The 24,845-nt window shown below is 39.5% G+C and overlaps 1 protein-coding gene across 2 annotated transcripts in view; it reads left to right on the top strand.

The window, feature by feature from the left end:
- The window catches only part of PID1 (phosphotyrosine interaction domain containing 1), a 250,664-nt gene that overhangs the window by 93,305 nt on the left and 132,514 nt on the right, over positions 1 to 24,845 (top strand). For both annotated transcript variants that reach the window (XM_043444902.1, XM_043444903.1), the window contains exon 2: positions 21,212 to 21,358. In XM_043444902.1, coding sequence (XP_043300837.1) covers positions 21,212 to 21,358 — 147 coding nt within the window. The remainder of the gene's footprint in view (positions 1 to 21,211; positions 21,359 to 24,845) is intronic.

Below are 24,845 nucleotides of genomic sequence, written 5' to 3' on the forward strand. Positions count from 1 at the left end.
CTTGGACTGCAAGGAGATCAAACCAGTCAATCCTAAAGGAAATCAACCCTGAATATTCATTGGAAGGACTGATGCTGAAGCTGAAGCTCCAGATGCTTTGGCCACGTGATCCAAAGAGCTGACTCACTGGAAAAGACCCTGATGCTGGAAGAGACTGAAGGTAAAAGAAGGGAGTGACAGAGGATGAGATAGTTAGATGGCATCACTGACTCAGTGGACATGAATTTGAGCAAACTCTGGGAGATAATTAAGGACAGGGAAACCTGGCATGCTGCAGTTCATGGGGTCACAAAAAGTTGAACAAGACTTGAGTGAGCAACAGCAACAGATATAGACATCCTTCAAGGATTATTGGAGTCATCCATGGCTCATCTATAGACTGTATGTTATAAGAAAAGATCTTGTGTTAGCATCATCAGTGTTATAAATGTAAACTAAAATTTTTGAAACTTGCCAAATAGTAGGCTTTTGAATTTGGGGACCTGGTTACCTAATAGAAGTGAGATGTAGTACAAGGTGTATTGAAAATGTGTACTGAATCCAGGAACTAAAAAGCATATGTCCCCCGGTCAGAGTCTACTGAGCGTGTGACTGTGAGCTAAGGGGAGCTCTGAGCCAAATGGAACCAATTAGCATTCCCCTGGCTGTGGACCTAAGGGTGTTTACCAAGCCAGTTCACTGGTGGGAGTCAAGTTTCTTTATCCTTCTTGTTTATAATTTAATTTTCAAATTGTCCTTAAAAAGGGTTGTAGGAACTTTGGCCTAAAGTACAAAAGTCTAGAATTCTAAGAGCATGCTGAATGAAACTCAGGAAATGAGTTCTAAACTTGTATGCTAAATATGTACCTGCTTTGAATTTGTAGCTTTGATGGATATTATTTTTTGAAGTAAGTGCAGAGAGCTGTGTTATATTTGAGGGGCGTGATGGAAGGCAGTGAGCGTGGGGTAGTAAAAGCCATCTTAAGCAATCACTGAATTTCCCTCTCCCCCTAAAAGTCCAGTTGGCATCAGCACGAGGTTTTATGAGGGAAAAATCTTTCCCTGACTCACCTTTTGGCTGCAAAACATTATAGAAAGCCCTCTTGGATTTGTTTCTTGAGAGAGGAAATGGATGAAATGTGTGTCATTTGTATCAGGCAGTTGTGATACCATGATTATTCATGTTGGTCCTGTGAAAATACCTTTTCTAATAACTCTGAATCATAATATTGAATGTCCCATGTTTAGTATTTGATTGACGGTGGTGAAAGGAGGCAATGATAAGAAATGGTCTTATTTGTTTTAGATCAAAAGATAATTTAGTACCAGCAGCCCTGAGAGAGGGATTAGGGTACCAGGAGAGTGAGGGTGGATTAGGATCATTTATTTATTCCTTTCCTTCATCCCTCATTCTGTTGTCCTCCAGAATGAGGGTGAGAACAGTTTGCCCACCATGTATAATTGAAATTATGTTCCACTTGATTCTGTCTGTTCTGAACTACTCTTTCAGAGCTGGTGGTTTATTTTCTTTATTACTTGAGAGTATTTATTGTCTTCCTGATTTTGGGGAATACAATGATGTTGTTGTTCACGGAGACTTGTGATGGTTTCTACTGACAAGATAATTGACTCATAAACAAGAACAACCTTACTTTAAAAAAAAATTATATATTGACAAGCAAAGTACGACCTGTAACCATATTAATGAGTCAGTCACTTAAGCTTATTTACCCAACTTGTTTACCCAGCATTTGCTTGACTTTCTCAGTGTGCAACCCAGTCGAAAGCAATGAATAAAAGCTTGGTTAAGACTGTGGTGGGTGCCTGTGCAGTGACTTTGCTGTGAGATTTGGGAGCTTGGAGTAGTGTTTACAAGCACCATGTTCCAGTTATGTGGTGGTGGTGGTTTAGTCGCTCAGTCGTGTCCAACTCTTGTGACCCTGTGGACTGTAGCCCACCAGGCTCCTCTGTCCATTGGATTCTCCAGGCAAGAATATTAGAGTGGGTTGCCATTTCTTTCTCCAGGCGATCTTCCCAACCCAGGGATTGAATGCCTGCATTGTAGGCGGATTCTCTACTGATTGAGCTACCAGAGAAGCCCCAGTTCTGTGTTGCTATGTAATATTATTATTTCCAAAATTAGCTGTGTAAAGCAATGGTAACCAATTATTTTGCTTACAAATCTGTAATTTAGGCAGAGCTCTGTGGGGTCAGCTGAGGCAGGTCAACTGGGCTGAAGGATTCACTTCAAGATGATTTATTCATGTGACTGGCAAGTTGGTGCTGGTTGTCAGCTAGGAGCAGAGCTGGGTCATGCTGTTTCCTGTCTATGCGTTTCTCTCCTTGAGGCTGTTTGAGCTTCCTCAGAGCATGGTGGCTGGATTCCAAGACCTACTGGTGAACAGGCAGCAGCTGGAAGCTGCCAGTCTTTTAAAGGTTGAACTGGAAGGGCATAGACCCTTGCTCTTGAGGTGAGAGGTGTTAAAGAATCTACAGCCATTTTAAATTTACCACAGACTACTTAGCTCTGGCTCTGTAAGCTATGCGCGTTCATGTCTTTTGGCACTTCTCAAGGTGTTTCCTTACCTGTATTGTCCTCCCTTCCTTTTTATTTCATGCATTGTCAATGAGGGCAAAAATTGGTTCTAGAAATGGGGAAAAAACTTAGATATTTATACTGGGAATATCTGTACCACAGAACATAAACAGATGCACAGTATTCCTGTGCTACAAATTTCACGGGAGTGAGAGAAGCCATTAGAGAAAGCAAAGTCTAAAAAGGGCTCCTTAGGTTTGGAACTAATTTTTTTAAGGTTTTTTTTTTTTTTTATGTGAACCATTTTTATAGTCTTTATTGAATTTGTTACAATATTGCTTCTGTTTTATGTCCTGGTTTTTTGGCTGTGAGGCATGTGGGATCTAAGCTTGCAGACCAGGGATCAAACCCATGCTTCTTGCTTTGGAAGATGAAGTCCTAACCACTGGACTGCCAGACAAGTCCCTAGGTAGGCAATTATGAAAAGCTTTGAGAAACACAGTTTTACTTTCAGCCCAAATTTGTTATCCTCTCTTCTATAGAGCCTATCCTAACCCAATCCCAGAAAACTTAATTGTTCCCTTTTTATATACTTATAGACATTTCATTTGTGTGTATGCATGTATTTAAGCTGGTTGTTTTTAAGCTTTTTCTCCCTTACCTAACTATGAAATTCTTCCATGAATATGATCATGTACCAGTAAAATGTCCTTAATGGTAAAGAATCCACCTGCCAGTGCCAGAGATGTGGATTTAATCCTTACGAGATCCTTGGAAGACCCCCTGGAGAGGGAAATGGCAACCCACTCCAGTATTCTTGCCTGAAAAATCTCATGGACAGAGGAGCCTGGTGGGCAGTAGTCTATGTAGTCACAGAAGAATTAGGCATGACTTAGTGACTAAACAACAACAGTCAGCATTTAGTGAATTAATAAAAATGGACCAAGGGGAAATTAGGTTTTATAATAGTTTGGATTATTTTAGAAGCAAACCCTGAGATTTAAGGGCATATAACCTTTTGGAAAGTTCAGGAAACATTGGTGGGGAGCAGGGAGGTAGGGCAGGGAGCAAGAGGAGAGGAGACAGTGAACTGTGCCATTAAGACAGTTATCACATGTGAGCTTAATGCTGCAGGAAAATTCTCAGAACTATTAAAAAAAAAAAACAAAACCACAAAGCCTAAAACTAAACTGAAACAAAAAAGTACCTGCAACTCAGAGTTTAAATCACTTTTAAGGATGGGGATTTGGGGTATTTATACTCTAGCTTTCATCATTCATTGATTGAGGAATCTCAGGGATGCTCATCCACTGCTCTTGCTTCTTTGGCTTTGGGAAAAGCCCCTGGCAGAGAGAAGCAGGTATCCATGAGGTTGTCATGGGGCCTCCCAGACATGGGAAGGCCTGAAAGCTAAAGGCAGGGCACCTGAGGGCTCAAGACATTGTCAGGTGTAGGCTTTCTTAGCACTTGGTGACTGATACAGTAAAAAGAAAGGTGACAGATGATTTTGTTTGGAATGGGGGAACTCTTAACTTTCTTAATGTCAGTCTCCCTGGTTGAAGGGAAGACAAGAAACATGCCTGTCTAATTCAGCACTGTATACCCAGCAGAATCTCTGATTCAGCAAATAAGATTAATGAATAAGCGACTGAATAAACCAGCACCAGGTTTAAAAAGTGTGTTCTTTATTGTGTTCCAGTTCCAGGGAGGTCAGAGCAGATAAGGCACAAGGTGGTAATGAAAGCTGACAAATGTCAGGTGTGGTTTGCTTTCAAGGACTCTTAGAAAACGGACTGACCGCAGGGTAGAATTGCTTCTGGTGGTAGCTAGGGCTGCTTATGGAACCAATGGCATTATCATGACTATGTAGCTTAGACTCAAGATTCAGATCCGCTGAACTCAGATAAGTCCAGTGCGGATCTTGCTCACTTTCTTTGTCTTGTCCTGAGGCATTTAGCATTATCTTTGGTTCCGGTGCCATGTAAGTGAGTACAGTAAGTCCACTGCATACAAACAAGTTCTGAGAGCTCCAGTTTGTTCGTTAAGTCCAACAAACTTAGCCTAGGTACCCAACTAACATTTACAATCAGCTATTTACTGCTGCTTTTATGCTGGCTTCCAGACAGCCTGGGCTGGAAATAAAGATGCTGTACTCAGTCTACACCACACTTTAAAGTACACACCTGTATAACCGCTTGTAGAGGGTGCTCGCACCGTGACAGTGTACACCAGGTACATGAACTGACTGATGTGACTGGACATTCGGACACACGTTTGCATCTTTGAAAGTTCCCAGTCTGAAGGTTCACATGGAGGAGACTTACTGTAATAGTGACTGACAGCAGCTAGTGAAATATCTGTGTTCAGAGAAGATTGGAACCATGAAGAGTCCACATGCTAAGTACCTTCTCTGTAGGTTATGGGCTGACCTGTGTCCCTCATTGCCTCAGAAAAGACGTGTGGAAGTCTCAATCCCCATTGCCTCAGAATGTGACCATATTTAGAAACAGGGTCTTTGCAGAAGTCATCCAGTTAAAATTAGGTCATTAGGATGGCACCTAATCCGATATGCTGTCCTTCCGAAAAAGGGAAATTCGGACTTGGAGGCAGACATACCCAGAGGGAATGTGATGTGAAGACACACAGAGGAGACAGCCACGTGCCTGGATGGGTGTGTCTAATAGCCCAGGAAAGCAAGGCTGACTTTGCTAGAAGCCAGAAAAGGCAAGGAAGGCTTCTCCCCTCCAGCCACCAAAGAGATACAGCTCTGGAGATGCCTTGATTTGGGGCTCTTGACTCTAGAATTGTTTGACAGTACATTTCTGTTGTTTCAAGTCACAATAGTTTTTGGTACTTTGTTATGGCAGCCCTAGAGAAGTAGTATACTTTAGCATACTTTTTTTTTTTTTTTTGATAAAGACTTTCCTAAATAATTGCCCTCTCCCTCCCTCTCTTCTTCCTACCCTTTTCTTGCTTTCTTAAGTATGCTGCATTGATTGTTGACATTTGCTTGTGAATTTCCAGGGGTAAGGAAAGACATTCCATTCCCAAACCATTTGGAGGACAGCAAAAAAACAAACAAACAAACAAAAAAAACCCGTCTTCCGAGTTTGGACCTTTTGGCTGTTACTCAAGGGGAAGTCATTTTCCTCATTGAAATGTTTTGCCATCTTTACCAGGACTGGGTGGAGATGAACCTTTTGTGCTGCTGTAGTTTGGTGAGACTGGCCTGAGAGATGGCCAGCATCTCCTACATGTTGCTTCTCAAGGGGCTGAAGGCAAAGAGCCCTTTGTTCCTGAGGAACTTTGTGTGATTTCAGTGAACCACGTATGGCCACAGGTTATGGTCCCTGTGGCTGAGAGTTGTCAGCATTCTCCACGTGAGGCTGGAGGTTGTCTGGTCGGGTGATTTTCAGAACATGGTGGTCTAGCTGATGGTAGTTGGTGGTGTGGAGTCAAGGAGTGGAAGGGAGTGAAAGGAGATGAGAACAGACTGCTTTGGGCATGTGTGTAGTTTGATGGCTTTGTTTTTTAATTCCAGTTATGTTGTTTTTCTTTACTCACTTAATCATTTATTCATTAAATAGTCATTTCATCACTGCTTTTTGTCAGGTGCTTTGCAAGAGACGAGGGTTACAAACATGAAGCAATCTTATAAATGTACTTACATTCCGGCGTTATAGGTGGTATGATGAAAGTCCTATTGTACAAGGTATGGTTCAGGCATAAAGCAGGTATAGAGGTCAATTCTACCTGAGCTGGGAGGTAAGGAGTGTCCAAAAAGCCTCTATAGATGTGATCATAGTTGAGAGAATGGCCAACAAAATATTAGAGTTGCTGAAATATGAAACCATAAATATCTGAGCTGGAAAGAAATAGGGTGGGAGGAAAGGACCTTTGGAAATGATAGATAATGCTAACACTTACTCCCTTGATGTAAATTAATTTTTAGTCTTAAAAAAAAACCAAAAACTCTGCTGAAGGTATCATGTTTAGCAAATGGATTCTCTATTCTCTGTAGATGACTCTGCAACATGGTGCTCTCCCCTGCACCCTGATCAAAGCGAACTCTGGGCTTGCCAAAACTGGCATGTCACCTTCCTGACGATCTGAGGCCCAGGAACAAAATTATTTTTAGTTTCCTTCCAGCCTGCTGAGACAATGTTAAATCCAACATCAACCAAAAAAACATTGTCCTGCAGAGGAATTTTGTCTAGCAACAATGACGTGAAAATAAAACCAAATGTGTATGGACAGAAATGTGTGTGTGTTCAGAACATTTACCTGTCATGTCCTGAGGAATGGAGTATTCATGACACCAGAAAGCCAAGCATTTCAAATGGGAATGTGTGGGTGCCCCAGGGGCCACACTCAGGGACTGAATGAAGTCCCTTGTTTGGGGGGGGGGGTATGACAAACAGTTATTGGAATCCTACCTCATAATATTTGGTTTGGTTTCCAAATCTTATGTTGTTTTGTCTGACTTCTTTTCATTCTTTTAAGAGTGTGTTTATGCTGTTTTGTTTTTATTCTCTGCTCTGTGCCCTCATGGATGTTTCTGGCTCTGCACTTATTCTGGTCAGGTTTGTAAAGGCTGCCTTGTGTTTCCCTCACATACATGTGTGTGTCAGAGTGACCTGAGAAGGCAGCCACTGGATCTCTGCCTCACCCGTGTAAGTTAATTACCAATAACTTACATTAGATGTTACATAAGATTTATGCACATTGACTTTTCAAATGGTAGAAAATATACAAATTAACTTAGTGAAGGAAAGAGAAGACAATTACATGCAATTCAGCGACCTAGAAATGGCTACTTATTACTTTTCTATATACGCTTCCAGATATTTAAAAGTAGTTGTCCGTGGGACTTCCTTGGTGGTCCACTGGTTAGGACTCTGCACTTTCACTGCAGGGGTTTGGGTTCGATCCCTGGTCAGGGAACTAAGATCCCACATATCGCATGATGTGACCAAAAAATTAAAAAAAAAGTTTTTTTTTTAATTAAAAATGATTTTCTAACTATAAATGGCAGAAAATGAGGGGAAAAAATAAAGATAATTTGAGTCATATATTTAGTGAAAATGAAAGTCACTCAGTTGTGTCTTTCTGACCCCATGGACTGTAGCTTGCCAGGATCCTCTGTCCATGGGATTCTCCCGGCAAGAATACTGGAGTGGGTTGCTGTTCCCTTCTCCAGGGGATCTTTCCAACCCAGGGATTGAACCCAGGTCTTCTGCATTGCAGGCAGATTCTTTACCATCTGAGCCACCAGGGAAGCCCATCATATATTTAGGGTCATGATTAAAGCTAGGAGTTTCTGATTCTAAAACCTTCCTTTTACTTTGTGCTTTATACTGTCTATTAGAAAATTTAGGCCATTATGCAGTTCTGAAAGATGAATTGGTAGCTATCTTGTCAGCTCTGGACAGGAGGGCAGGGGTGCAGGGGTGCAGAAGTGATCCAGAATGACATGCTGGGTTGAGAACTCAACTAGTCATCAGATGACTGGGCTTCGAGGCTGGTTGTCTTTGAAGCCTGTAGCTCGGGGCTACATTGGACGAGTTGCTTCACTTCCCTGGGTTTTGTTTTCTTCATCAGTGAAATCAGGGAGCTGATTTAGTTCATTTGGAAGGAATAGTGTATGTTGCTGGCTAGTTCCTCCTACAGAGTTTCTTGGCTCATCTTTCTACAGTTGTTTATGAGGGAAGATAGAACCAATGTATCTGTAAGAAGAGGTGTCTGAGGAGGGAGATAGGAAACTGACCACAATTAGATAGTGGTTGGCATTGGTGAAACCATAAATATCAGAGCTGGTAATAAACAGGGAGGGAGGAAAGGACCTTTGGAAATGAGAGATAAACCTAATATGCACTTCATAACATTTGTGTGGCTTCCCAGGTGGCACAGTGGTAAAGAATCTGTGTGCCATTGCAAGAGACACAGGTTTGATCCCTGGGTCAGGAGAGTGCCCTGGAGAAGGGAATGACAACCCACTCCAGTATTCTTGCCTGGAGAATTTCATGGACAGAGGAGCCTGGCAGGCTACAGTCCATGGGGTCGAAAAGAGTCAGACACTGCTGAGCTACTGACACTTTCAGATTCATAGAGATGATGTTAGACAGCAAGCAAATTCTAGGAATTTTTTTATTCCAGTTCAAAATGGGTCTTAAAGCAGCAGAGACAATTCACAGCATCAGCAACGCATTTGGCCCAGGACCTGCTAATGAATGTACAGCAGTGGTGGCTCAAGTTTTGCAAAGGAGGAGAGACTCTTGAAAATGAGGAGCACAGTGGCTGGCTATCAGAAGTTAACGGCAACCAGTTGAGAGGGTCATCGAAGCTGATCAGAAGTTACACTAGAAGTTGCCGAAGATCTCAGCGTCGACCTTTTTACAGTCAGTTGGCATTTGAAGCAAATCAGAAAGGTGAAAAAGCTCGATAAGTGGGTGCCTCATGAACTGACTGCAAATCAAAAAAATCATTTTGAAGTGCAGTCTTCTCTTATTGTACGTAAAAACAACAAACTATTTCGTGATCAGATTATGATGTGTGATGACAAGTGAATTTTATATGGACAGCGGGTGATGACAAACTCAGTGTTTGGACTGAGAGGAAACTCCAAAGCACTTCCCAAAGCCAAACTTGCATCAAAAAAAGGGTAATGGTCACCGTTTGGTGGTCTCCTGCTGATCCCATCTGCTACAGCTTTCTGACCTGCTTTGGAGCTTCTTCTTGGAAAATTAAAAAAAAACTGTGATTAGTATACTGTAGGCTCCAGAGAGAAAGTGAAGAACACATAAGGATGTATGGGGAATTTCACCAAAGAGAAACTGTAAGGAAGAATCAGATGGAACTGTAAGGAAAACAAGGCAGGAACAAAAACAGCAACACAATGAGAAAGTTGAAGAGGGCCTTTAACGAGCTCATCAGTAGACTCAACACAGCCAGCAGAAGAATTCAAGGGAACATGAAGACAGGCTATTGTCTTGACTATATTGGTTTTCTGTGTTATGTTTCATTGATTTTTTCCTCTGATCTTTATTATTTGGTTTTTTTTTTTTAAACTCATTTTTGGGTTTCATTTATTGTTCCTTTTTTTTTTCCTCTTAAGGTTGAAGCTGAATTTATTGAATAGAAAACTTTCTTTTGCATTTCTAATCTATTACTATTTCTAATACTTCTAGTATGGGCATTTGTGCTATAAAATTTCTCTTAAGGATTATTTTAGTGGCATCTCAGAATTTTTGATATGTTATATTTTCATTTTCATTCAGTTCAAAATAATTTTCACTTGACCTTTTGATCCTATGTTATTTAGAAGTATAATATTTAGTTACCATATATTTGGAAAATGTCCAGAGATTTTTGTGTTATTTCTTGGTATAACTTGAATTCTAAATTTGCAGAGTTTTTATTTTGTGGTTCAGAATTTTGTCTGCCTTGGTAAATGTTTCATGTACACTTGAATTACATTGTATTTTGGTGAAGTGGTTTATAATTATTAATTATGTCAGGTTCGTTTGATTCAAAACTTCTATATCTTTACTGATTTTCTTTCTACTCATTCTATAAATTTTGGAGGGAGAGGTACCAATCAGATTTGTGTTTTTTATCTATATTGAAATTCCCGACCATATTTGTGGTTTATATCCTTGTAGTCTACGGTTTTTATTTGCTTCTTTGTATTTAGAGTGAATTTCTTATAGGCAGCAATAGGGTTGGGTCTTGTTTTTTAATCTCACTATAATTTTTTTCTTATATATAGATGTATATGATATATATATATGATATAAATATATATGAGATATATATATATATATATATACACACACACATATATATTTGTGCTGGGAAAGATTGAAGGCAGGAGGAGAAAGGGATGGCAGAGGATGAGATGGTTGGATGGCATCACTGACTTGATGGACATGAGTTTGACCAAGCTCCAAGAGTTGGTGTTGGACAGTGAAGCCTGGTGTGCTGCGGTCCATGGGGTCGCAAAGAGGCAGACACGACTGAGTGAGTGAACTGAATTGAACTGCTATGGACTTAAAGGCCTAAAAGAAAACTCAGTGACCTGAAGTTCCCTGAAAAGCAAGCCAGAAACAGGCAAAGATGAGAAAGTGGTTCAGCCTATTAGGTTGATGCATGGCTACCTGATGCGAAGAGCCAACTAATTGGAAAAGTCTCTAATGCTGTGAAAGATTGAAGGCAAAAGGAGAAGGGGGCGGCAGAGGATGAGATGGTTGGATGACATCACCGACTCAATGGACATGAGTTGGAGCACACTCTGGGAGACAGTGGAGGACAGAGGAGCCTGGTGTGCTGTAGTCCATGGGGTGGCAAAGAGCTGGAGAAGAATTAGTGACTGAACCAGCTATATCTTTTATTTGGAGTATTTAGACCATTTACATTTTATGTAATTGTTTAATTTTAAACCTGTCATGTTATTTGTTTTCTATTTGTCTTATCTTTTTTTTGGTTAACTCTTTTCTCTATTTATGCTTTCTTTTTTTATCTTCTTTGTTATTATATAGAACTCTTTGGCTGTTTATTTTACTCATTGCTTCATGGTTTATAGTACACATATTTAACTTACCACAACCTACCTTCAGATGATGTTAAACCATGTCATATATACTGTTGGATCCTTAAAATAGTATACTTTCATTTTTACTTTTTCTGACCTTTGTACTAGTGTGGCAATACATCTTACTTTTATGTATGATGAAATCCCATACCACTGCTATTATTTTTAAGTAAATTGATTAAAATATTATATATCTATTATATAATATAATGGCTATACATATAACAAATATGTTTATAATATTGCATATTTAATTAAATGATCAATTATATTTGAATGAATTTTAAATTGTAAGAAAGAAACTTATTATCCTTATAGTTACCCTCTTCTATGCATTCATTCCCTTTTTAGATCTATAGTTTCATCTTTTCTTTTGCTTGACTTTCTTTCTTTAACATTTCTTATAAAAAAGGTTCACTGGCAATGAATAATTTGGATTTTTTATATCTTTAATATCTCTGCTTAACTTTTAGAGTATTTAATATACAGTTTTAATGTCTTTATCTGATCACTATAATGTCTGTGCCATTTTTGGTTTATTTTTACTAATTTTTTTGTCTCTATTATGGGTTCTGTTTTCCTGCCTTTTTGTATACCTGGTGATTTTTGATTGGATGTTAGACATTTTGAATTTTACCTTGTTGGTTGCTGGATATTTTTGTATTCCTATAAATATTTTTCAACTATTTTTCTGGAATTCAGTTAAGTCACTCTGAAGTACTTTGATTGTTTTGGATCATCTTTTAAAGATTTACAGGTGGAATCGGAGTGGTATTTAGCCTAGTGCTGATTATTTCCTACCACCGAGATTAGACACTAGACATTAGACATCCTCTACCTGCTGCCCTGTGACTCACAAGTTTTTCCATTCATTGATGGAAACTACAATATTGCTAACTGTGTGAGCACCAGCACGTTAATCTCTAGTTCTTTCCAGAGATTTATTTCCTTTCGTTACTTTCCTTTCATGTATTTTCTGATTAATACTTAACTATTTAAGGGGATGCTCTGCAGACTTCCAAAGTTCTCTCTGTGTGAAGATTTTTCTTTTTTTTTTTTGTCTCCTGAATTTGCATCTGTGTCAACTTATCAGGGACTCTGCTGGGCCCTGTTTTCCTCCTCCCTGCATGGCAGCCTGCACACTCCCTAAAGGTGGTAAGCTGGACAATTGTATAATGTATCTCATTTGTTTCACATCTTTTGGGGATCACTGTCCTCTATAGCCTGATATCCAGTGTCTTGCAAACTGTGGTTTCATATTTTTTTCTAGTTTATTTGGAGGTTTTTAGTGGTATAGTCTATTTGATTCCTGTTACTTGATTGCAAATGAAGTAAAAATATTTTTCTTTAGCACTTTAGCTGAATTTAGTGCAATAACATATTCATACCACCATATTTATGGGAATAACTTAGACAAGAACAGATTTCTAAATGCTTATTCTTGTGTCATACTTATTATGTTAAATGACCAGCTGCTGCTGCTGCTAAGTCACTTCAGTCGTGTCCGACTCTGTGCAACCCCACAGACGGCAGCCCACCAGGCTCCCCCATCCCTGGGATTCTCCAGGCAAGAACACTGGATTGGGTTGCCATTTCCTTTTCCAATGCATGAAAGTGAAAAGTGAAAGTGAAGTTGCTCAGTCATGTCCGACTCTTAGAGACCCCTGTACCGCAGCCCACCAGACTCCTCCATTCATGGGATTCTCCAGGCAAGAGTACTGGAGTAGGGTGCCATTGCCTTCCCTGGAATGACCAGACAATTTTATTTTTAGTTTTTTTAATTTTTTTAAATTGAAGGATAGTTGCTTTACAGAATTTTGTGGTTTTCTGTCATTCATCAGCAAGAATCATCCATAGGTATACCCATGTCCCATCCCTCTGGGACCTCCCTCCTATCTCTCTCCCTATCCCACCCTTCTAGATTGTATTTCCATTTTACTCTCTCTATACATCTCACCCTCTCCCTCCTCCCCTCCCCCCATGTCCATAGGTCTGTTCTCTATGCCTGTTTCTCCTTTGTGCCCTGAAAATTAATTCATCAGTACTATCTTTCTAGATTTCATGGATTTGTGTCAGTATACAATATTTATATTTCTCTTTCTGACTTTCACTCTGTATAATAGGCTCTAGGTTCGTCCACCTCATTAAGACTGACTTAAATGTGTTCCTTTTTATGGCTGAGTAGTATTACACTGTATATATGTACCACAGCTTCTTTATCTATTTATCTGTTGATGGACATCTAGCTTGCTGCCATGTTCTACCTATTGTAAATAGTGCTGCAGTGAACATTGGGATATATGAGTCTTTCAATTTTGATTTCTTCAGGGTGTATGCCTGGGAGTGGGATTGCTGGGTGATATGATGACTTCATTCCTAGCCTTTTAAGAAATCTCCATACCGGCTTCCATAGTGGTTGTTTCAGTTTACATTCCCATGAGCAATCCTAGACAGTTTCCTTTTCTCCACACCCTCTCCAGCATTTATTGTTTGTAGACTTTTTGATGATGGCCATTCTGACTGGTGTGAGGTGGTATCTCATTGTAATTTTGATTTGCATTTCTCTAATAATGAGCGATGTTGAATATCTTTTTATGTGTTTGTTAGCCATCTGTATGTCTTCTTTGCAGAAATGTCTGTTTAGGTCTTTTTCCCACTTTTTGATTGGGTTGTTTGTTTTTCTGGTATTGAGTTGTATGAGCTGCTTGTATATTTTGAAAATTAATTCTTTGTCAGTTGTTTCATTTGCTATTATTTTCTCCCATTCTGACGGTTGTCTTTTCACTTGTTTGTAGTTTCCTTTGTTGTGCAAAAGCTTTTAAGTTTGATTAGGTCCCCCTTGTTTATTTTTGTTGTTATTTCCATTTTTCTAGCAGGTGGGTTGTAGAGGATCTTGCTTTGATTTATGTCATTGAGTGTTCTGTCTATGTTTTCCTGTAAGAGTTTTATAGTTTCTGGTCTTACATTTAGGTCTTTAATCCATTTTGAGTTTATCTTTGTATATGGCATTAGGAAGTGTTCTAATTTAATTCTTTTGCATGTAGCTATTCAGTTTTCCCAGAACCACTTATTAAGGAGGCTATCTTTGTATAAGAGGCCCCATTGTATATTCTTGCCTCCTTTGTCAAAAACAAGGTACCCATAGGTACGTGGGTTTATCTCTGGGCTCTCTATCTTGTTCCATTGGTCTATATTTCTGTTTTTGTGCCAGCACCATTCTATCTTAATGACTGTAACTTTAAAGTATAGTCTGAAGTTAGGAAGGTTGATTCCACCAGCTGCATTCTTCTTTCTCAAAACTGATTTGGCTATTCAGGGTCTTTTGTGTTTTCATATGAATTGTGAAATTTTTTGTTCTAATTCTATGAAAAATGCCATTGGCAATTTGATAGGGATTACATTGAATCTGTAGATTGCATTTGGTAGTATAGTCATTTTCACAATATTGATTCTTCCTACCCAGGGACATGGGATATCTCTCCATCTGTTTATGTCACAGACAGATAGTTTGACTCATTTATGAGTCATTACTTCTCTCTATCACATACTGACATTCTGTTAGTTCAGTATTCCTAATTTAAGTATGTGTGTGTGTGTTAGTCACTCAGTCATGTCCGACTCTCTGTGACCCCATGGTCTGTACAGGCTTCCAGGCTCTTCTGTCCATGGGGTTTTCCAGGCAAGGATACTGGAGTGGGTTGCCATTTCCTTCTCCAGGGGTTCTTCCCGACCCAGGGATCGAACTCAGGTCTCCTGCATTGCAGGCAGATGCTTTACTGTCTGAGCTACTAGGGAAGAGTTAATTCAGCTATATTTGAATTTTTTTCTTGAGTGGGTGGAATTTTTGTTCTGTGCTTCTAGCATTTGTCATTTTTCCATCAGGGTTTGCAAATTCAAATGTCTATAACCGTCAAGCAAGTCAAATGTCCTGGAGTAGGAAATGGCAACCCACTCCAGTATTTTTGCCTGGAAAACTCCGTGGACAGAGAAGCCTGGCAGGTTACAGTCCATGGGGTCGCAAAGAGTCAGACACGACTGAGCACACACACACAAGTCAAATGTAGGAGTGAAGTTGGTAAGGCATAGTCACGGGTATTTAGTATAGCAGAGAAAGCTGATATTGGGGGAAGAGGGGACATGGTGAATTGTAGAGGAAAAATGCTTCAGTAAATAAGAGTATTTGCAACAACCAGCTGGAGCTAATTGTTGCCCTGAGGGAATGCAAGTTGCTTTTGTTGATCTTCTGATCTTTTAAGAGAAGTGGAAATGCAAATTTTCATCATATATAGCTCAATTTTTGAATACTACTTCAAATTTTAATCATAAAACAGTCTGTGAATCAAATAAAGCTTATTTATAGGCCAAACATGCCTTCGGGCTGTGAGCTTGCAACCTGTGTTCAACAGTAAATTGTTTAACTGTTTACATATAGAAAAATAGTTTAGAAAATTGCAGAAACTACTTAAGCTAGGGATACAGCACATGTGTATTTGTGTGTATGTATTTCAGATCAATAACAAAGTAAATAAGTGAATACACATACACACACTCCCCTGAGTTAAGTCTTTTATAAGCTTTGGGGACTTTCCTCATACTCTGGAGCATGAAGTTATTTTTGTTTCTCCCACATAATCTCGTGAGAAAATCTGTGATGTGTAAAAGAAATGCTTCCATAATTAAAAACTGCATGAATAAATATGGGTGTGTGAACATGAGTATTTTCAGTTAGTTTAATAATAGCTATCACTTTAATAGAGACAGACAAATTTATGAATATCGGGATGGAGGCCTTTAAGCTGTAACATTTTTTGAATATGGCAGTCACCAGGAAAATCTGCAGCGAGAAAGTTCATGCCAAATTGATGTATGTCTTTTTTTCTTAAAATACCAGATTAACACAAATCGCATTAAAAATTAATTCTTGAAGTAAAACAATTTTGTGTATGCCCATTATATTTGATGAGATTATCCAATCCTGCTTTACTTTAAAAAATAAAAGATGAACAAGACCTTTGTGCTAAAATGTGTTTAAATGAAAGTTGAATTTAAGTAAAATTATCTTTTATTCACTCATATTATTACTCTTAATCGTCTAACAAATTATTTGCTATTTATCTAGCAAAATATTTTTCTTGCTTTTTTTTGGTGAAAGTGCTAGAATAAATATTTAAAAGCAGAAATCTAAGAATATACATTAAAAATAAGTAAAAGATTATTAGATCTTTATTAAAGGATGCAAAAGATTATCTCACTTTTTCCATAATTCATATGTGGGACCTGGCTACACTTTTTTTGTTTTTTTTGAGACAAGTGGTATAAAGTGTAAGGACACTACAAATGAGTTCCAATAATTCTTACAGAACCCTAAAGTATTAAAATGAAATGATGAAATGTGATTATGTGTGGAATGTCAAAGCCCTACTGATTTTTGTATACTTGTACAAATTAACATTTGTTTGGTTTATTGAGTTTTTCCGTTAATTCCATTCACTCACTTGTTCCTTGTGGTTCTCTTGAGAACGTTTGCAATATTTTTGAAGCTTGATTAGGGCATTACTGAGTCAGTAATTTGCAAGTTAAAACTGACCATTGTAGTCAGCCTTCAAAGTGCAAAGATGAACCAGGGATTAAAACCTTTAATGTCTTCCCTCTAATTTGAGTGAAGATAGTGTTCCAGTTATCTTAGAAAAATGAAAAGGCAGGATTTGCCTTCCAAAGAAGTTTTGTGTTTTAGATACAGAGTCAATACAAAGGTGAGATACACTGGATTTGAATTGGTAAAATATGTAAATCCTTGCCTGCTAAACTGCCAGAGATTAATGTCTGAATAGGAGTAGGAAGCACCAACTGTAAAATTATACAGGGCATGGCGATTACCCCATCTGCATAATGGGGCTTGATTTAGAGGCTCTATTTTAGGATCCCACATAAAGCACCAAATGTAGAAAGCAGAGCTTTGTTGAATTTGTCCTGGGCAGTGCCCTAATTTTCTACAGCACTATTCACTTCCCTTCTTTAAGGATGAATAACACATTTTCTTTATGGAACCTTGTGCATCCATCATTGGGAGCCATAGCTTTTCTGAACTACTCTATTAGATTGCTCTTGTGTTGCCTTTTTATGATGCTACTGGATTATGTTATTTGAGGTTGCATTATCTTTATTACACTTGTTTGTCTATGCAAAGAACAAGTGATATCACATTTGACTTATAACAAGCATTTTAAAGTTAAAAAATGAGAAAATTGAGGCTCAGGAGGTACAAGGTCATGCAGTTCTACCAGAGCTAGTGATGGCACATGAGTCTTGGCTACTCAACAAGAACTGGGTATCACTGTACTCACAGTATTTCACTGTCTCTTGATAGTTGGGATTATGTTATTTTGGCAGCTCAAAGGGCTTTATCTTAGACATGAATGACCTGAGGACTATAATACCTTCTTTGGATTGTTATTGGTGCTTGATCATTAAGGCTCAGCCTATTCAAATAACTAACTGCAAGATTCACTATTTTTTAAGAGATAATGTTGCTATTCATTTATGCAGATTAACATTTGTGAAGTCCTTTTTAAATTTTTGTATCTCCTTTTTATTTTTGCAGATGATTTTTTATTCAAAAGTAACTTTTATTGCTGAGACTCTTGAGTTCTGGGGATCAGACACATAACTCAAGCTCACATAAGCATAAAAGGCAGTGTATTGGTTTACACTGTCAGTAAGTCCATCACTAGATCTGCACCTAGATGCAGCTGGATCCAGGGGCTCAACCTTGTCAAGTCTGTGACTCTCCATTTCTGAGTTTTCCTTGTCTCTGTGTGGTATTATCATTCACAGACTGACCTTGGGGGGAAAGAAGGTCAGCTGCAGCTCTGGACTCTTTACTCCAGGTTAGCAGTCCTACATATCAACCTTCCAGAAGATTCTGTTCAGCCAGTCTTGAGTTTCCTCTTAACCAGTGCCTTTGGCCAGGGACATGGGGTACTCAGATAGTCAACCTGTGTTATATATTCTTTCCCAATGTTAGGGGGTGGGGAACTGTGATTGGCAGCCCCATTTCACAAAGCAGCATATACTTGTGGAGTTTTTCCCAAGGGAGGGGCAGAAGAGTGTTCTTATCAGAGGCATCTTTAGCTATCACACTTCTACAGATGAAAGTTTACAAGACAGACTCAGAGTTATATACAAATGTTAATTTTCTGTAAAAGTGGTAGACTCAATGATTCATCATGTAATCCAGATTTTATTTCTCTCTTTACCTTCATCCTTTCACAGTGGACAAAAAGGACAATGCCATCAAGGTAGAAAAACCACTTTTCAAAAAAAAAAGGGAATCATTTTCTCTATTTTACTTTCAAATATTGTCTTAGCCTTTTCCTTTAGCTCTTCTAAGAAACTTCTCATGTAGAATTGTAGTTGTCATTTGATTTAACAGTCTCTACTGATTGTGCAAAACCTTTTAAGAAGAGGTTCTCATTTTATTTCTGTTCCAGCTATGCCTCTCACAGTGCTGGCTGAGTGGGAGTATTAAGTAAAAGTAGATGGTGGAGGTTATACAACAACATTGTGTTGCATTTGGAATTTGAGCTCCATTATTTTTCTTTTCACATTTGAAATTTTCTTTCTTTTTTTTTTTTTTTTTAAGTGTTTGTTTCCTCTGCTTGGCTCCCAGGCAAGTAATCAAGGGGGATACACATGTAACTGTGACTTCCAGTCTCTCTTGTGCCTAGTGATTGAACCATTGGTTCTGACAGTAATGACAGTGGGGAAAGAAAGATAGTCTCAGAACTTCTGGGCACTGTGGTTGTCCAACCCTCATAAGAATAGGGCCATTGGTGTCATCTTCAGGACTTCCTGTGTGGCAGAAGTCAAGCTGAGTTGAGCTGCAGCTTCATGTATCTTTCATGGAGCCCCAGCAAAATGGCGGCCAGGGTGGAGTGTCCCCACTTGCTCATTATCCCGTATTCTGAGCCCCTCTCCCTTTAGTCTTCATTCTGTGGCTCCAGTTAGTTGTCCACAGAGGCAAACCAACTAAAGCTGTCACTCCCAGTGATCTGTGTTTCTCTTCCCAGACCACCTTGCAACCCCAAATCCATACCCTCTATTGGTTGGGAATCAATTAGGAGCAAAGATGGAAACTTCAGCTTAATACAAAGACTTGCAATTTATGCAGTTATCAGGAAGACATCCTTACATTTAAAAAACTATACATCAGTACTCCTTGGGAAAATTGAGTGAAAGTCTCTTTTCCATTTTAAAATGACGGCCTTGTCCTGATACAGATTCTAAAACTTCCACTTCTTTTATATTGAATTGTATGGGAAATGTTTTTGGCAATTTATATTTAGGTGAATGTACTTGTGTATTCAGGCTTCCCTGGTGCCTCAGTGGTAAAGAATCTGCCTGCTAATACAGGAGATGTGGATTTGATCCCTGGGTCAGGAAGATCCCCTGGGGAAGGAAATGGCAACCCTCTCCAGTATTCTTGCCTGGGAAATCCCACAGAGGAGCCTGGTGGGCTACAGTACATGGGGTTGCAAAAAGAGTCAGATGTGGCTTAACAACTAAGTAACAATAGCAACAATTTGTGTATTCATTTCTTTCAGTCCCATGTTTATTTCACAGTCCATAACATGTTCAGAAATGTCAAGTTGGATGAAGTTGTGAGCTGGTATATTCCATGATCCTTGGTAGATATCATTATTTTTATATTTGAGCTGTGGTTTTTTTTTTTCATTTTATTGTCTGAGTTACCTTCCACACATACTTGTGGGACATCTGTGGTATTTCAGTTGATGTTTTAGGTACTTGGGAGACTTCATTAATTAAAACAGTTTCTACTTATATGGTGCTTATATTCTAGTGGATGGTGATAGAATAATAGTAGATGGTAGTAGTAGTAGTCTAGTAGATGGTAATAAAACACATTTCATAGTGATGATAAGTAGTGATAATAATAAAGCAGGGGAAGGAAATAGTTATGAGGATTTATGTGTACCAAGCTTAGCTACATAATCTGTGGGGCCCAGTGCAAAATGAAAATCAATGTCCTTCATTCAAAAAGTAGAAAAAAGTGCCATTAAAAGTACTAAAAATAAGCTTTTTTCCTTTTCTTCCATGAATCTCTCTTTGTAATAATTATGGTGGTTTTTTTTTTTTTAAGCTTGCTGTTTAATGGTGTTATAAGTTTAAAGAAAAATTAACTTTCAAATTATTAACATGAATTTGTCATTCATCATTTACTGGGCCCAAGTAAATGAGAGGATAATGGGTAGGAAATGAGATTAGAGCTTCTTTGGGTTCCTGAAGCATGCGTAGGCTTGAAGGCCAAAGTAAGGACTTATAATTTTTTTATGAGAAGAGGGGAAGACTTGGGAATCTTGTGGCAGAAGGGTGGCAGCTGATTAGATTTTAGAAGGATTCCCTTAGGCTGCTGTGTGGCAATGTTGGAAGTGGCAGGACTAGGTTGGAAGCTGCTATAATAGACGAAACAAAGATGGTGCCTGAACTGTACATATAGAAAAACAATAGTGATTAAATGTGGTTAGATTCTGGGCATATTTCAAAGTTAGTGCCAATAAGAATTGAATGTAGACTAGATGTTTACTTAGAGATAAAATGGTCTGTTGAGAAGCAGCTAGTTTTCTAAAGTTCTACAGCCAAGGCATGACACAAATGGAAAAGGCAGACAACAAAAGTCAAGCGTGTGTGTTTTTCATCAGTTCTTTTTCATTATCTCTAAACTTTCCTTCAAATAGCTCCTGTAACATCTTCATTTATTTAGCTGATTTTAGCATGGATTACATATCTAGAATCTCATCCATACATATCATTTTGGAAGAACCTCTAAGAACAAAGTTCTGGCGAGGCTACCACTGCCCCATGTTTTCATGGCATAGGAGTGGGTATTGGCTGTCTCCCATAGTTCCATTTTGGTAGTATCCTGACAGATTTTTTCTTTCATTTTACTCAAACCGTTTGGCCTGCCCTAGTAAAAATAGAATTAGTAACATAAAAAGTTTGCTCCTGAGTTTGCTGTGCAATGGCGCCTTGTACAATTCCAAATGATTTCACTCGGTTTGGCCTTTTTGTTTTTTCCTGCTTTTCAGCACTTTCAGACCATGCTGAAGTCTAAGTTGAATGTCCTAACACTGAAAAAGGAACCTCTGCCAGCAGTCATCTTCCATGAGCCAGAGGCCATCGAGCTGTGCACGACCACGCCCCTGATGAAGACCAGGACTCAGAGTGGCTGCAAGGTAGGAGGCTCATGGCCAGCAGGGAACCTGTTGGTGGGACAGACAAGAGGATGCATAGCTTAAGGCACTTGTGTCATAGTGATAACTTTTGTAAAGAGTGAAGATGTCAAACGGCTACCAGAATAAGCTCAGTGAGTGATGGTGGTATGAATTTATACCCCGCTTTATGTTTCTTGATGATATAACACTCTTCATCATATGGTGGTACACACTAAAGACATGAGTTTTACCATGTGTGAATGAAATAGTAACTGCCCCATATTTTCTGTAGCCCTGTGGAACGTTGGGCTTGACAAGAAAAATTATGTCCTTAAAGATAATTCCTCCCTTTGTATTTGCAATCTGAATAAGATATATCTTAAAGACCAAAGAGCAAAACAAGTTTCTCAGTAGTTGTACTCTCTGAATCCTTTGGGGGTAAATTTGCATTTTCATTTTGCTGTAGCTCTTAAAATTTATTCTAGTATTCATGCCTCAGAATCCATTTAAAAAGTGTTTTTCATTTATGTAAACCATAATGCTGACTTGGAAAGAGAACTAGAAATGAAAGACATAATTTTGGTAAGTTTTTGGCTTCTTTCTCACATAGTATTCTTTTTTTACATGTGTTGATGAATATAGTCATCGCTTTAGAGGTAACAAAGAAAATATGTCCCATGCATATTTTGTCATCAGAAACTTGTTTTGAGTCCTGAAAGTAAATGAAGGGGCAGGAAAATGCATGTTTGCTTGTGGATTTCTTTTAAAACCTCGTAGTACACTCTTTCCCTTATTGCTTTCTGGGTTAGGGAAGCAAAGATCCATTGATCTTTCTCACCAGAATATTTCTGTCCCCTCCCCAGTGCTTGCATAGTTGTGGTCAGATTGGAGCAAGCCTGAATGTTGGTATTTGCACAAAACCTCACACATGTCCATTCATCGCACAAATACCCTGGATGCGCTCAGTGGCAGTGGCGATGGTGAGGGCCAGAGCCCCTACCCAACCCCAGCATCTTTATGGGCTTAACTGTTCCTTGGGGGAAGAGAGAGGGAAAAGTACAGACGAACAAACACTGGCAGATGAGAGTGTCAGCCTGTGAAGAACTTGTGGAAGTATCTGTTAGGCAGAGGGAGCAAGAGAGCTACGTCCCTGGTCTTGTGCATTTTAGACAGAAAAGAGTGGGCCGGTGAACGTGGGAAGGTCAGAAAGTTGTGGTTTGTAGTGGAGTCCAGTGGGGGTCCAGGTATAGGGAGCTTTGATACTATGGCCAGGAGTTTAGATTTGGTTTTAATTTCTAGGGAGAAGTAGCAGAGGGATTCAGGCAAACGAGTTAAATGACTCCATTTGGGGGAAAAAAAAAATTAAACGCTAACTCTGCTAAGGTGAGCATCTAGCTTTTCAAAAGCAGTGGCCAGTGGCTCTGCTTCAGCAGAGGAGAGCGGCCCCACAAAATTGCCTTTGGTCCCCCTGTATGCAGTCCTTTTGGTGAATTGATGATGTGAAGGAATTTTAAAACTACTCATTAAATTGTAAAGTGATAAGAAATCAAATTAGGTTATATTTCCTTTGGAGATTTCCTGAAGTCTTTTTGAATTCTGTTCCTGTTAGGGAGGGGACAGTGGTCCCTCAAAAGCATGATGAAATCAGTAGGAACAAGTATAAGGAGTAGTTTGGTAAAGTCTGCAGGGCATGTTTAAATGGGAGGGGAAATGCAGCTACAGAATAAAAAGGCCTAGCAATGCAGTCCCAGATACAAAAGAGGGATGGGTGTGTGTGTGTGTGTGTGTGGTGGGGGGAGGGAGAAGGAGGAATATTTGCTAAGGTAATATAACATTTCTAATAAGAAATATAGGATTCCAGATTCACGGGGTAATTTTTCTCTCTATGCATTGCTTTAGATCATGTTCATTTATTTTACCTCTAGAGGAATGTTGAACAAGACATAGAAGGAATTGAGAAGAGCATGTCAAAGAGAGTGAGAGTCGCCCAGGCATTGGTCTATAGGGCTATTTAGACAAAGAGAAGTCAGCAATGATTTCAGCTGAATGCAGGGAAGAACTTATGCATTCAAGGTGAAAACCACGTTCCACTGGGCTATAAAAAATTTATGACCTCTCCAGCCCTAGAAATCTTGAAGAGGAGATTCCAGGTGCAGATAATCATAATCCTAGAATCGGGCATCTGGGCCAACACCTCTTGAGGTACTTTCCAGCTTTTCTATTCTGTTTCAAGGATGAAAACCTCTAATGTATCCTTCTTTAGACTGTGCACTCAAATCCACTTTACATATTTAAATTTTAGCTGCAAATATACTGGAGTCTCAGCCTTTCATTCTCAGGGACAATGTCACCTTTGTGTTCAGAGTCATAGTCTTTGGTTCCAAAACAACAAAACAAAGTTAGATTTTTGAGCCTTGAAATTTTGGTTTAAAATCTTCAGACCGCCCCCCACCCCCTTTTTTTTTCAGATCATCCCCAGGAACAAAGTGTAGTGTTTCCTCTCAGATTCTTGCCACTACTTAGCTCCCAAAATGCCAGCTGCAGAGGGATCTCCGTCCCGGGCTCCGGCCTGCCAGGCATAATGAGCACAATGTAGCCGGGGCCCAGCTGCAGAGCCGGCTTCGGGGGACCTTCCTTCCTCCACACAGTGCTGGTTCTTTTTGCCTCACAGCTCTCAAGTTATGCCTGCATAACTTTAGGTTTGGGGAGGGACAGAGGCAGGAGGAAGCAAAGGAAAGGGGAGTTGCAAATGGATTCTGGTGAGCGAGGTCAAGGCCCTGGCTCTTCTCAGATTTCCCATTTCCCTCTGATCTGTATTCTCCGTGGGTCCTTGGCGGGATGACCCTGCCAGGCTATTCATGTTGCGGGCAGCTGGGTCTTTGTGTATTCTCCTCCCTTGCTGCCACTTTTTTTTTTTCTTTTTGGAGTGGAGTTATTTAACTGTACGATCCGCTGCATACCATTAGGATGCTTGTTGGAGCTGTTCCGAGTGTCAGATACTTGTGTCTGATTTTGCAGTGGAGACAATGGCTTATCTTGCCTGCCTTCGCCTGTCTAAACAGTAGGATCCTAGCTGGCTTTGGCTTGTTAGCAAACATTTATTTAATTAATAGTCATCGGAAACCTACTGTGTGCATGGAATTGTGGAGAAAGGAGTCAGAGTTGGTATTGTGAGTGAGTAGGTGGCTCAGGGGTAAAGAATCCACCTGCCAATCTGCCTTCCTGATCCCTGGGTCCAGGAAGATTCCCTGGCGGAGGGAATGTCAGCCCACACCAGCATTATTGCCTGGAAAATCCCACGGACAGAGGAGCCTGGTGGACTACAGTCCTTGGGGTCACAAAGAGTCAGGCGCGACTGAATGACTGAGCACTCACACACACATTTAAATTATTAAATTACACAAAGCAATTTATAGTCAAGCAGAAGGAATAAGATGAATGCCTGAATAAATTGCGAGTGCTTCCAATACTCATGAGTATGTCAGAAACCCCCGGATGGTAGATTTCT

Source organism: Cervus canadensis, chromosome 24 (genome assembly GCF_019320065.1).
Source record: "Cervus canadensis isolate Bull #8, Minnesota chromosome 24, ASM1932006v1, whole genome shotgun sequence".
Classification (NCBI taxonomy): Eukaryota; Metazoa; Chordata; class Mammalia; order Artiodactyla; family Cervidae; genus Cervus; species Cervus canadensis.